The sequence below is a fragment of the Phaenicophaeus curvirostris genome, chromosome 1, assembly GCF_032191515.1.
Source record: "Phaenicophaeus curvirostris isolate KB17595 chromosome 1, BPBGC_Pcur_1.0, whole genome shotgun sequence".
In the NCBI taxonomy this organism is placed as follows: Eukaryota; Metazoa; Chordata; class Aves; order Cuculiformes; family Cuculidae; genus Phaenicophaeus; species Phaenicophaeus curvirostris.
In genome coordinates this window covers 183,802,759-183,817,152 of record NC_091392.1, presented here as the reverse complement: position 1 = coordinate 183,817,152, position 14,394 = coordinate 183,802,759, and the positions used below count along the sequence as shown (strand labels likewise).

Sequence of the window (14,394 nt, the reverse complement as noted above, 5' to 3'; positions counted from 1 at the left end):
TACATACATTTTAAGTAGTACAAGATGGTGTAAGATGAGGGAGCCAAACATCTTATTTTAATGATAACCCTGTATTCCAATGTAAAGAAAAGGTGACAGGGAAATCCCAGATGGGTTTTGAATAATATTTCTCATGCATAAAGTGAAGCTTTTTTCCCTTGACTTCCCCCTCTAATTAAGAAGAATGAACATCAGCCTTTGCTTTAAGACTGCCAAATTTTCACAATAGTCAAGAAGCATATGGTATTAATGGACAATTTTTACATTTACATGGTTGTGTTGTAACTCTTGCAAGAGAAGGTTGTGATGTGATGTGGGAAGGGTAATGCTGGAAAAACATGCGCCAGATCCTCATCTACCATAAATAGATGCAGGTAAATGGCAAGTGGGGATTTACCTTGGCTGAGGGCTTGGTCCCATGGAAAAATATTCCCCATACTATCCAAATCAAACTACAGACTTTAGCATCACAATGGTGCCGGCTGCGTCCTGTCTACCAAGGGACTGCTCTCCACTGTGACTCTAGGTTGGATGGGCATGAGCAAGGATCTGCCACAGATGTAGCCTCTTCTGAAACCCGAAAATCTGAGAACACAATATGCATGCAAAGGCCTTTGTCCATGGACAGAGATGAGGCTTCTTATGGCTTAAGGTGAGATTCATTCTACTAAACTCTTGATCTCAAGCAGTTCCTTCTACAGTCAATGGAGTGAGAGCAATAAGTGCCTGCCTAAAAATGCATGCCCATAACAGATGAGATTAATCAAACCTGGGAATGCTCATGTGTCTATATTACAAAGAGATTCTGGAGATCTAGTTTTGACTATATGTCCTACTTCTAGATTATTAAGATTGAGTGAAATCAACCGCATTCCATATGAAATACTTTTACCACTTGTGTGAAGACTCACAGATGAAATTCCTATATTTGACATCTTCAGAGCTTCTAATATACAACTTTTCATGACTGAGACAACGACAAATGCATTTTAAAGGATGGAGAAACAAAACAATTTAAATGCTTCTTGGAATACAGTTCATCTGATACTTCCAATCAGAAATGCAAAAGAGCATGACACTAGCTCAAATAAGCTGCAGGTACACATCCACTGCCACAACTGCTCATAGCGACAGTTCCATGAGCAAACACAACTCAGAATGAAAATGGCACTGTGGGCAACTTTCCATGTTCCTCTAAAAAGCATTTCTACTTCCCAGTAAGACCAGAAAAGTCTGCATATCCTTTTGATCAGCATATTAATATTTATAGCTGTATGAAGCGAAAGAAAAAGGGAGAAAAAGAAGAAATCACATTTATGTGACTTTCTAAAAACACTGTGAGAAAATTTTAACTTTAGAGAAAAAAAATTTACATTTTATATGACTAGTAAGAGAAAGTATAAATTTCAAAATCTTGTTCTTTATTTTAGAATAGGATTTTGGAAGTTCCAGAGTTATTTTATATTTTTTTTCTTTAAGATTATCACATCTGAAGCAAAAGTCTACAAAGTTTAATATTTCCATTGAAGTCAACTTTAGGATAATGGTTAAATGAAATGCTGCAATGCTGTGCTGAGTTTTTAACAAACCAGAAACATGTACACTCTGTGTAAATGTCCAGTTTATTAAATATTACACATATAACTGGAGAATAATTTTTAGTTTCTCAATTGTATGACAAAACTTTTCCTAATTCAGTTTAAGCTTCACATATATATATTAAATAACTTGTTTTTTCCCCAATTTAGAAATACTTTAGGTATTTTAAAGGTAATTTTCATCAATGCTAGTCTTTAAAAAAAGTGAGTCGCCTAAAATAATCAGGTCAAGCTCAGAGGACGCCTGCACATTTCTGAACATGAGGCAAAGGAAAACCAGGAACTTCTCAACTAGATCATTACATACCATTACATGACAGAATGTGTCCTCAAGCCATTTCCCAAGACTCTGCATTGTCATTAGCAGCAAACGATACGGAAGCAACCTGTTGTGCCATCATAATGTCATCTTCTGTAAACTATGAGGCTACTCTAAACTGAATACCCCATTTCACTTGCGTGATGTCCTCCTACAACAGTCATGCCATATGGAAGCATGATGCAGGTTTAGAATGAGCTGCTGTAGAAGACATTGTTTGTTTAATATTATTTTCATTTTTAAAGTCCATATTTGGAACCCCTAAGCAACAGTGTGTTGGATATTGTCTTGGCCAGACACAGGCAAGGAACTTTAGGGTACTATAAAAGATATGTGCGTATAAAAGCAAAAAAGCCAGAATAAAGCCCTAATGTGGGTTGTCAAGATTTAAGTTGATCGTTTACTCAGAGGGTTAACACATGCTAAAATTACATACTGCAGTTCCTAGCTTCACTGATGAAAACATTCACTGCTTCTATCTTTAAATAAAAAAGCAAAATAGCCTTAACCCTTTGAAGATAGTACTAGCAGCAAGTTGCAATCTAAACAAGAGAACAAGTATTTCAATCAATTAGGAAATAATTCTTAGAAATATTCTGTGAGCACCCTTTTGTGTTTTACTATCCCAGCGTTTACTGCTGGACAGGACCGCTGTAATAATTTCATATAGGTATGAAGGATTTTCAGGGTCTCAAAGGGTTAAAGCCAAAACTTTTGAGTAAAAGTGTTTTATTAAAAGGGTGAGTTAGGTGAGCGAACAGTCTCGGATGAACTTGGTGAATAGTCTTCCGATTCGGAGTTGAGTTCAGGTGGAGCTTGTTGTGCCTTATAACGTCCCCTCACATCCTGGTTGCGTCTTCGTCGGAAAACCTGCCTCTCCTTATCAAGAGCGGTGGTCTGGCAGGGGCATAAAATAAGAATAAATGAAATTAGGCTGTGTGTGAAATGCAAAGCTAATGAAAACCACGAGTTTTTATGTGGCCTGCAAATACCAAGGATAATAAATGTTCAGACCAAATTAAATCTGTTCTATCTCAGTCAGGTCTGACAGGCTTAGCCCACAACATAGCTAAATGCTTTCTAAAGTGCATTTCCCAAACCTTAACAGGTAGCATGACATCATCAAGCAGATACAGGACCATATATATGGATGCCATATGTTTTACTTCTGGATGCTACTAATTTCATACTTTAATAGATTCAAATTTCCAGCCAAATACCAACTGACCTTCCCCCTACCCTGCTCAAAGTGTAAATCGTTTTCTACAGGCAAGGCAGAGATGTACGCTTGTCTTTGATTTGACCTAATGAGGGCTGATACATACTCACCCATGTTCAAGTCAGTGCAGTCAGCTGACAAAGATGGATTGTGATGAACTTGTCAGACAAGAGAGGAAAACAAACACTTGAAGGGTGCTAACCCAGCTCTCTGACACCTCATGCCACTCAATGGATGTTCTTAGGGAGAACACTGAAGAGCTTTGAACAAAAGACCCGTTTAGCTAGACCACCCTGTCTCATCCTGTTAACCAAGGTCTATTGAATTAAATACTCTGATAATTTTATCTAGGTTTTTCTAGATTATCTAGAAATCAGAAAGAAGAATGTTTACTTGATGGGCTTTATATTTTGATTAGTTCTTGTTGAGAATGCAAGTCTTAGTAAGATGGCTGTGACTTTTTCTCCTTTGGCATATTTACAAGGGGAAACTGCAACCCATGCAAGGGCAGCCCAACTCTGGCCAGTGTTTTCAAGCACAGGATTAGGTTTTGTTGATTACAGGGTATTAGACTGCAGTCCCTGAAATCACTGTAAAATTACGAGTTCAACAGGATGGCCTTGATTCAGCAAGAGCACTTTAACACATAGTTAACTGCCTTCTGATACAGGACTGCCTTCTTAACAACAGCTCATGATATTTTTTGGAACAAAGCAAACCAGAAAAGGCAGGTGGCTAGTAAGATGACATACAAAATGCAAACAAACATCTGATTATGGCACTGGAGGCAAAGATAACTCTGAGAACAGAATAGGTTTAACTGCTAAGGTTTGTAAAATTTGTCCCTGGTATGAAAAATCTCCATTTAAAAGAATGCAGCCAAAAGGTTATTCTGCTTCAAAGGATTTATTGTTTTCTCTTGAGATATACATGACTGATTTCTCTAGAAAATTTACCTGTTATAGTGTGAGCCTCACAGGAGAGCAGAGATGTATTTATAGCCAACATATTTTTGAGAACAAAATGAAAACTAAATCCATCATACCAGTGCAGAATAGCATTATAACAATCCTTGCTCTAAAATAATGCAATAAGCATTCAATAGTGATGCAATAGAGACAGAAAGATGGACAAGAGTGTGGAGTTACTGTAGCAAATGAATTTAGTTAGGCTAAACTGCCGAACTGTTATTTTTGTGTCTAGAACCTACATAGCACTGCCTTAAAGGGGTAAAATAATTAACTTCTGCAAGTTATTCCACATATTTGAAATAATCATTGCTATAAAATCCAACACTTCTCATCTGATGATAATTTCTACTAATATTTCAATTAAGAGCTCTAATTATTGTTTTCAATGATTCTGCATTTCTTAGCTTTGAACCAATTGCTTTTTATATTTTTAATGTGAAGCAGAATACCTAGATTGTTTATACACAGTGAATATACTGCATACGGTAAGTATTCTGTGTGAAAATTGAAAAGAATGGCATATATTATCATTTTAGAAAATACAGATTCCTGGTGAAAAGATTTTCATGCTTACAGAGAATAAGCATTTATTTAAAGTTTAAGCCACATCACATCATTCTGTGGTAACAGAAACTCTCCTCTGAGAAAGTTAAACATTTCAGGTTGACTACATAAAAAAATATTATTCAAAATATTAATTCAAAATTTATTTTAAAAACTTGCTATGTAAGAATGGTAAATGTATATCTAAACTGCAAGTATTTAAAACTAGATAAATTACACAGAAGTGGATACTAGTGAATAAAAGATTCTTTTTGAAATTTAGCCTAGGGTATTGCATTTTTTAAATTAAAAAAAAAGAAATTTAAAAACTAGCTAGATAAATAAATATTAGGACGTAATTTTGAAAATGCCTTTAAAAAATAAATCCCACTACTTGTCTACTATTCTGAGGGAACCCATGGGGGCTTTTGTTTAAATATATTTGTTTAGATAAACCTAAAGGCACTTCCTACCTTGTTAATCGAAAATATTAAGCAAAATAATCTGATCATTCCACCTAATCCATCACCTTATGCTGTAGATTGTATGACTGAATATTTCTGGCTTCCTAACCCCTCCAAAACTTCCTGAGATATTTCAAGACTATATTTTTCTTTACATTTTTTTATCCCAATGCTCCCTTGAATTTGATCTAATTGGCCTTTATATAGGCATGCTTGTAGACTCCAGGGGCATTATTGTGGTTACTCTCCTGGGCTGAGAGGCATTCAGAGCCTTTCTCACACAAAGAGCTTATCGAATAAAAATGTATAAAGTCTCAGAGAGCCAAAAAAGGGAGTATTTATCTACTGAAAGCAAAAATACACAGACATATCCCATAATTTTGTGTTTAACATGTCAGAACCACAAAATGGGTCACTTCCGGCCGCAGAGCACTCTCAAACTCTACAGAATTTGCAAGATCAGACTTATTCTGCCCAATGTTACAATGAGGTCTTGCACTCCCAGTGTCCATTACATTGCCAGGTGATATGGCCACTCTGCATAAATGCAAGTTTTCATTCAATGAAGTCACAGTTATTTTTTACCCCTAAAGAATTTAAAAATATGATAAATTAATGCTTTGGAATACTGTGGGGAGTGGTAAGATGCATTTGAGTAAAGACTGCATGTATTTTGTAACTGCGGTTACCACCTACTGTATCCTCTTCTGCACGTGGGCATATTAAAAAAAATCAGCTTTTTCATTTTTATTAGTGCTTTTGTACCAAAGACCTTTTGTACGCATTGCCTTGGTTTAATAGATCTATTATTTCATCTACTATTCAGCTGTATGGTTTGTTAGTGCATGAACTAGCCCATTATGGATTTCCAGGGCATTTCGGCTTTAAGCTACTCTTTCAATAAATAATAAGAGGATCTGAGGTGCACTTATGCTTCACAGGGCTACAAATCCCAGATTTTCATTATCACATTTTGACTTTTTTCTTCCCCGATGTGAGGTGAGAGAGTGAGAACTTTGAGCACTGTATGATAGTAATGGCAACTAAAATGTAAGGACAGCATTCTTATTTAAGATTTGTGGCTGTCCTCTTACAATTCATGTGAGGAAATGTAGACCTTCTTATCCAGCAGCAGATAAGTGGATTGCCTCTAATAGTTTAGTGCTGACGGGTCTGAAGCACTTCATTAAGCACTAATGTATTTTGCATCAACATTTAGTAATCCTGATGCCTGGTACCAAATGGTTAACAAGCCATGTCTAGAAATGCATTTAATTAGAAGTAATAGAGCATTATTTTAAAATCATTGTTTCTGTCACCTATATACTAAGGTACAGTTAGCATTTTTCCAGGATTTTGCCACAGGGAGTGTCTTCTTCCCGATTTCTAGTTTTGATGTTGCAGAATTCCAGAGCCATACAAATTCCTTTTTCTTGGAAAACATTGAACTCTGTGTTTATGAACCAACATTCAAAAACTACAACTGCTGAGATAGGTATGTTGGATTTGCAGTGGGAAGCACCTTATTTTAGCCCTGGGGTGATATTTTCTGTCAGGTCAATAATTATTGGATTGAAGTAACTGTGTTTTATGAATGCAAGCAGTGACTGTTTTTCTTTTCACTTGTCTTCATTTACTGTTGGCCACCAAATATAGATATATATTCATTTCATTAATAAAAGAACATTATTGTGCATTTTGCCTCTTAGTCCATCCATTATTCATACCAGCCAAGAGACTGAATTGGGGATGCAGCTGTTCACGCATTAATCTAAGAAACCCTTCCCCTCCACTCGCTTTCATTCTGCTGGAGCATATTTGCAATTTGTTGGCAATTTTCATGATGCTTTGTTTAGTGTGTGAAATTACATGGACAAACGCACTGAAACACTGGTATTTTTCGTCCAGTGAATTCTTTCAGATACATGTATGTATGTGGTATTTTTCGTCCAGTGAATTCTTTCAGATACATGTATGTATGTGCATGTATTGAAACATTCACATATAAATATTTTTATCTTATTTCCTTAAGCTTCTGGCTAGTGACCTTGATACATTGAGATATGTAATGGTAGGTTCCGCTAATGTAAAAATGACCATTAAACAATGCTCATGGCACGAGCCAGGCAGCCCTTCAGTCTGACCTTTTTATTTTTTTCCATGGGTTTCTCAGGTTACATATATATATATATAATTAAGATATATATATGTGTGTGTGTGTGTGTGTGTGATTGATTCATGATTCAAGACATTTTTTGGAGACTACTTCAAACTTAGAAATGCACCTCAGTCCAGGAGTGAAAGACACATGTTATTGTTAGCCCCTTAGGCACAAGCCATAACTAAGTCAAGTTACACGGTGATTTGGAGACGTGCAAATGACCACATCGAGGGGACAAATTAATCGAGTGGATTTGAACCTAGACCTCCAAATACAAAAGGCCAGTGCTTTTCGCACACCATGTAACTTCTGGCATGGAATTTAGCTAAAATGAAAGTAAAAAAAAAGAAAACCAAATCAATTTGATGTATGCTTTGTACTGTATTGGTGAGTGAATACAAAGACAAGTATTCTACACATATAAGTACTGAATTCAAATTGCTATATTTAAGTTTGTGTTTACTCTTCAGTATCCCCCCTTTTCAGAGACACTATTCCTCAGATGGTTTCAATTACACGTGGAAGAGTCTTAGTGCCAAGTTGCTTGCATGGGTGAATTTTATTTATAGTTTGTAAATCAGTTGTGGTTTTCTTAGTCAAAGAACAGGGGAAAAGATTTCAAATGAATTTAGATGCTTGCCTATTTTTATCAATATTCAGTTTAGCGAGGATTTTACGGTATTAAAACTGGAGCTTTACAGACAGCAAGCCTGATTCCCAACTTCCTTGTCCCATTTTGAAGACGTTTGGCTCTAACTTTTGACTTGAAAGTGTATTGTATTCTATCCACTTGGGGCAGGTGTAAGTAACTGGAATGATGTATAGTAATGGGAATTAGGAACCAAACACAGAGGATGGAACTATAGGTTTTGAAATGAGCTATTCAGATATTTTTTTAATTGTGACAGTGAGAACTGTATTTTAAAAATCCAGTATGTTATGAATTCAATATTGACTGGATTGACAATTTCATTAAGCACTCAGCGTAACTCATGTCCTCGCTACTGTCATTACATAGATAAGATGATTAATGACTTTCCCATACATTTTCTGGGTTTTATTTTGCTCTCTTAGTTTTAAATGGATATGTGAATACGTAAAAATAGCATACGCTAACATTTTATACTATTCTTACATATAATACTCTATATACTAATATTTTCTATTAATATTTTATATTAGATGCGCCCGTCTGGCTCTTCTTTGGAAAGAAGAAAAGGCAGAAAATTCAGACCAATCAGTTGGGAGCAGATTAAAATAACGTTAAGATTCAAACACAAAACAGAATCAGTAAAGAAATTCAGGGCTGAAGAAAACATTGGTAACTTATGCAAAGTATTGCCTCCAAAATGTGCTGCCATTTGAAGAAACAGCTAATGCAGCTGAAGAAGGCTATGGAATGGACACTACAACCCTTGAGGCTATACGGGAGGCTTGAAAACCTTTCACTCTTAATATTCTGGCTCAGTCACAAGAAAGACAATCGCACAAACTGTTAAAAGTCTTAGTTAATAGATATTAAAGAAAAGGTCCTTACAAAAAAGTAAATGTATCAGTTATATTTCCGAAGGATGATGAATGTGTCATTTGGATTTTTCATGTTCCTTGTTGTTAATTTCCAGTAGAAGCGAAGTTCTAAGAGATGAATGCATCGGCTTTAACCCTTTCACAAAAAGATCTACCAGAGATTTGGGCTGACTTCGGAGGAAAAAAAAAAAGAAATCCCCAAAATAGTACCTCTGCCCAGAGATGGATGATCTCTCTTATCTCAGACTTGAGTTGACATTGGTAGTTTGGGGTGAATGAAGGCGTGATTGTACCATGGACATTATCCACCTGCACCAAGGCTGGATTTCCTGGCTACCAAGAACAAGAACATTCTACCAGCCTTGGGGCAGCCCAGACTGTGCGGGTTTAACTGGGACCTCGAACTTTCACTCCCTAGTGATGTTCTGTTGGCCTTTTTTGCAATTCTGATTGCAGGGATGATGTTCTGACAGGATTAGGTGAGCTGCTTTTAAAACATGTAGCAGTTTGACGTCAAATGATTTTATGGGTTTGGCGCCAGTGGTTTTTCCATTCTTCATATTCAAGGAACATTAAGATTTTCCAGGCATTATATCATACCTGGTATAAAAAATATTACTGCACATAAGGTTTGCTGTATTTTAGTATCTCAAAAAAAAGTCATATCACTTTTGGTCTTATCTTACTGAAAGGGAATAAAACAGGATTCAGAATGAGTGGTCACAAAATTCAGACTTTGATGCACTTTGAATAGGAAAGGCTTTTAAGCAGAGAAAGGAAAAGGTTTTCTGGTTGATTGAAGGAGGAAATAGTGCCATTTTAAAAGATATTTTAGAAGACCGCTGGAAACTAGGGATGAAAATGATCAAAGGCGTGGAGAAGAAATGAGTAGTTTAACACTAACAAAGGGAGCATTACATTTTCCTTGGGACCTGCTTTCATTTTTCCCTGTACTTGTGAATTCAGGTTAACTTTCATGAGCCTGTGATAAATTAACTGTTTTATAGATGGGAATCGATGAACCTTTTCATATGCTTTGCATTTGTGCCTACAGTTACTACCGAAAAATAAACAATTGCTAAATCAAAATAGTTGTATTCAGGCTAAAATGGTGGTCACTACAGTAGTTGCTTTTTTCTTGCAGATTAAAGAGGGCCAAACACAGGACAGGGCGTGTTCGGAGGTCCTCCCTGTTATAGCATTTCTTAATTAAGCATCTACGCATAGGAACCCTGCTCTCCCAATTTGCCTTTCCACACTAGGTGCCCTGTTTAGAAAGCACTAATTATAAACATTGTTGTTACTGCCCCAAGCTGGAAAACAGAGCAGTTTATGTATGAATAAGGGAGATTATCGCCCATCTGCTCCAGACCATTATTCAGGGATGTGTCATTTTGTATGCTGATGGCAGCCATTACTAGTGCTTTAGTCAAATGGCCTTTTTTTTTTTTATATATAGCTTTTATTTATTTACCACGTCGCAGAATTACAGTCTTCCTGCCCTATCTCCTCAAGATGCAAATGTATTTTATTTATTTATTTATTTATTCATAATCTAGGCTATGCAGTTAAACTGAGTCAAGGCCAGACTGAGAGATGCCTGCTTTTATCACAGGCTCCTGCTTCTGGTGGTCTGCTCCCCATGAAGCAGGGGTTTTAGAAGATTCAAACACTCTGTATAGAAAATGGAAAGACACATTACGTTTGTTTTTTTTTTTTGGGGGGGGTGTAAAATAAAAATATTAAAGCATAAAAGGATTGTAAATTGATCATTGATAGAAATTAAACTCTAGGAAGATAAACAAAGCTCTCTCTTGAGCTTTCCCTTGTTTTATAGAGAAGGCATGAAATCTGCAGCTATTTGACAAAGTTCTGCTTGAGACAAAATGCCATCATAAGCAGAAAAGAAAAATTCCCCTAATTCTGTCAACCCCCCACACCTAAAACTGGGCACAAGGGCCCCAGTCCCCTCTTCTTCCAACCCAAAAAGCACTGATGCTGTCTTCTGTCTCTCAGTTGCGTTACAGGGCTGGAACCTGCGAAGCATGATGTCAAGTGACAGGTTTTAGACCATGTAGGTTTTGCTGTGTCCTCGCAGGTCACAGTAGGTTTGTTGCCACCAGTGCAAGTATGATAGGGTGGAATTAGAGGTACTGCTGCACACTTCACACTGCTGCACTTAGAGTGGAAGCGTCTCTCAATTCTTGCTAGCCAACAATCAGATGATGGATGGGAACTACTTTTTGCCTGAAAAATAGGATTATTTTTGTTTTTTTTCTTTCCCCAGAACATCCATATCGTAACCTACTTAAGTGTGCACTCAGGGAACTGCTAAGTATAATTGAAGCCGTGCTGCTGGTCCATGCACTCAGTGAACTGACCCCAGGTGGGAGTTGTACTTCACTGCAAACACTTGCAGTGACCGTCTCTGCTGTTTTGCTCATGCAGTTAATTTGCTGGCTTTTCCCAAGTACCTCACAGATGAACTTTTTAAAGGCTTCAGGCACTGCAGTGTTAGAAAACACAGGTTTCACAAGAAACTTATAAAAATTTCTCAAGCTATCAAAGCGCGGGTCTTGTGAGTAATATAAGGAAAAAAAGCCAGCAAATAACCACTTGATGGAAATTCCAGGGCTTTGGATTGATTGAGAAGGTGCATGGGCCTCGTGTGGGCTATCAGACCTGGATCCCTCCTTGCCCTTACTCCAAAACAACCCCCACCCACCCAGAGTCCCATTTTATCATACAGGTTAAGCCAGCTAACGACAACCCTGGCACAGTTACACAATGAAGAAAAATATATTCAAAGGACTCATGCAGTATTTAAAAAAATCAAACAGAAATAAAGAGGTATCAGAAGGGTTTTAAAAAGAAAAGAGAAGGAATGCATTGTTAGAAACACAAGCTTACCAGCACATACAATGCATTGTATCTCATTGAACTTGGGAGAGTTTCTACAGACCGTGTTATATAAATGCATTGTTCAATCTAAGGTAAGGGTTGTGTTTAGTGGGTTTAAAATGACAGTATATAGCTCTACATCTCACATGGAAAAAGAAGAAAATATATGCTGAGAGCCTGTTGCTGCTCCATGTGTTTCAAAACAGGAGAGCAGGGGAAGCAGATGCCTTAACAAGCAATAGGGAGGGGGAGGGTGCGTACTTCAGCATATCTAGTAGATTTTCTTTATACACTGTCCTTTTAACTATAGGGGAAATTGATACTGAGCATGTGCAATGAAGAGAAAGCTGGCAATGTGGGTGTGAGGGATGGGTGAAGAGAGGGAATGAGGGGGTGTGGCATCTCAATCAAGATTAAAACAAAACCGATAAAGCAGCATATGGACCAGATAACAAATCAAAAAGCATGTTTATCCACTGAAGGAACTGGTTAATGGAGACTGCCAGCACGTTGCCATGGAAACACTGACTGTTGGAGCTGCACCATCTCATACCTTATCCAATACATTCCTGGTTGTTGGTAGTAGTCCAAAGACCCTGATCTCTTGATGGTAAACCCGTGGTCCAGCTGAGCAGAGAGAAATGGGGCAACTCAGTGGATCGACATTAGGCTAAAGAATTCAGACTCCAGAACAAGCTGTTCCTTATTTAGTGCATATTTACTGTTTTCACTATCAGAAGGCACTTATTTAACATCCTGAAGCTATGTACCAGAGATGAAAATGAAAAAGAAAAAAAAGAAAAGAAACAAAAGAAAAAGATACTAACTCTAATTTGGTTTAATTAAATTAGAAGCCAATTTATTAAAACTAAAATGGAGTTTGCAAAATAGGTTACTTAATGCATTCATTTAAACGTCTGACAAATATCTTGTTACTTCCAAAGACAGAAGTGCCCTTTTTAAGTTGCACATACAAGTAATGGAAAATTATCTTTTGCAATTAAACTGAGAGGTTTAATAATTTAAAAAAAATGCAGTGCAACCATCACAAGGAGCAGGCGAGACAGACTACACAAGGCTTAAATTAGACTGCTTCATAATCATGGAAAGTGTAAAGATGAAAAGAATCAGGTTTTGATACCCCATCAATCATGGTAATTCATTTCTAAAAATGCGTTAACCTTGGAAAGTCGGACTACTCAGAGCCATGAATAACATTGCTTATCATTTCAGCGTACACCTCATGCTCAAAAAGATAACAGTACAAAAGTATTTGGTTTAGAATTGCACCAATTAAAGTCAAAATGGAAATGAACTTAACATTGTGTCCAGGAAAGAGCGGTCATTATATTACTTAAGGAATATAGATCTTTTAAGTTTAGTTTATCATTAGCAGAATCATGTGCATAGGAACAAAGAAAATGTATTGTTTTCACTAATCCTTCTGTGTAGCACTAACAGACAGTGGAGACATCATTTAGCCCAGTTAAATAAAATTCTAGGGGAAAATATCTTGAGGGAGACACTCTGCCTGCTTTAAAATTGTTAGTTATGACGATTTTCACATTTTGCCCTATGAAGAGAAAAGGCCATTCTGTGCTTCAATGAGAGCATGGCATATATTTCCAATACTGATGACAGTTTCTTATTCTAAATTCAGAAAAGCAGTTCAACACATTTCTGGTTACCAACCGCTTCAAGGGTAGCTAGGAGCTAACTGTAAATTTAAATTTTTTTCTTGAAGACGCCCCTACAACTGTAGAATTCAATAATTTATTTCATTTTGTTAAAACAATACGGCTTTCATCTTATTTAGAATTATTTAAAGGACGTTTCCTATTTAAAACCATGAGAACATTGTACAGAGTCTATGTTCTGTTGGCTTAACCACGCTGGTCTGCTATTGCCATCTACTGGCTTCCTTGTATGCTGCACATAAAACACACACACAAGGGTTTTTTTGTTAAAAAGCAGTTCAAAAATATTGCCAAAAAATGGCATAGCTAAAAAGTAATATAGAGAAAATCAGGGGATTTGAAACAATTTCTTCTGTGTGGAAATCCTGCTATAAGAAACCCGATTGCGGACAATGACCCCAGAACAACACAGAAAACAGATGGGAAGTGACAGCCAAGGCAGGAGTTCATGCTTAAGTCAAGCAAAACTCACAGGCTAAACTTGACTTCTCTTTCATATCAGCCAAGATATCTCACCTCTAAAAATGCCACTGAGAACTTGCAATTTTATTTTAAAATTGGCAGAACAAAGGGCAACAACCTATCCACTGCCTTCCCCTTGGCAGACTGCAGGCAGTGGTCCTGCGCTGGTGTCCCCAACCCAGGGGGGACTCCACAAAAGGCAGAGAGCTGCACCAACTTTATGAGCAGCTTTTCTCTTTTGGTGTCTTATTTGACTCCTGTGAGCCTCCAGCTAGAGCTCAGTCCCATTGCCAAGACAGAGACCTTGTACAATCTTACGAGATTATCGTCAGTCTTTTCCTCTGTCTCAGTAATGGCAAAAATACAAGCACAAAAGTGACGACACACAGGCAACACTTTTACACTTCAGACAAGAACATAAATTCCACAATGCTCCGTTCATACAAGGAATTACAGCACACCTCTGGGTTGCAGAAGCATTCTGAAAGAATGATTTTGGCTCCTGGTCACTTTAGCCACTGTCACTTATGCC

At 37.2% G+C, this 14,394-nt stretch overlaps 1 protein-coding gene across 2 annotated transcripts in view; it reads right to left on the bottom strand.

Moving 5' to 3' along the window:
* Positions 1-731: 731 nt before the first annotated feature.
* DCLK1 (doublecortin like kinase 1) overlaps positions 732-14,394 on the bottom strand; it is a 248,398-nt gene continuing 234,735 nt past the window's right edge. The window contains exons 17-18 of one of the 2 annotated variants that reach the window (XM_069882524.1): positions 12,257-12,330; positions 732-2,814 (exon numbers count right to left, since the gene is read on the bottom strand). In XM_069882524.1, coding sequence (XP_069738625.1) covers positions 2,757-2,814; positions 12,257-12,330 — 132 coding nt within the window. In that variant the 3' untranslated portion in view covers positions 732-2,756. The remainder of the gene's footprint in view (positions 2,815-12,256; positions 12,331-14,394) is intronic. The other variant, XM_069882515.1, reaches the window with a different exon arrangement.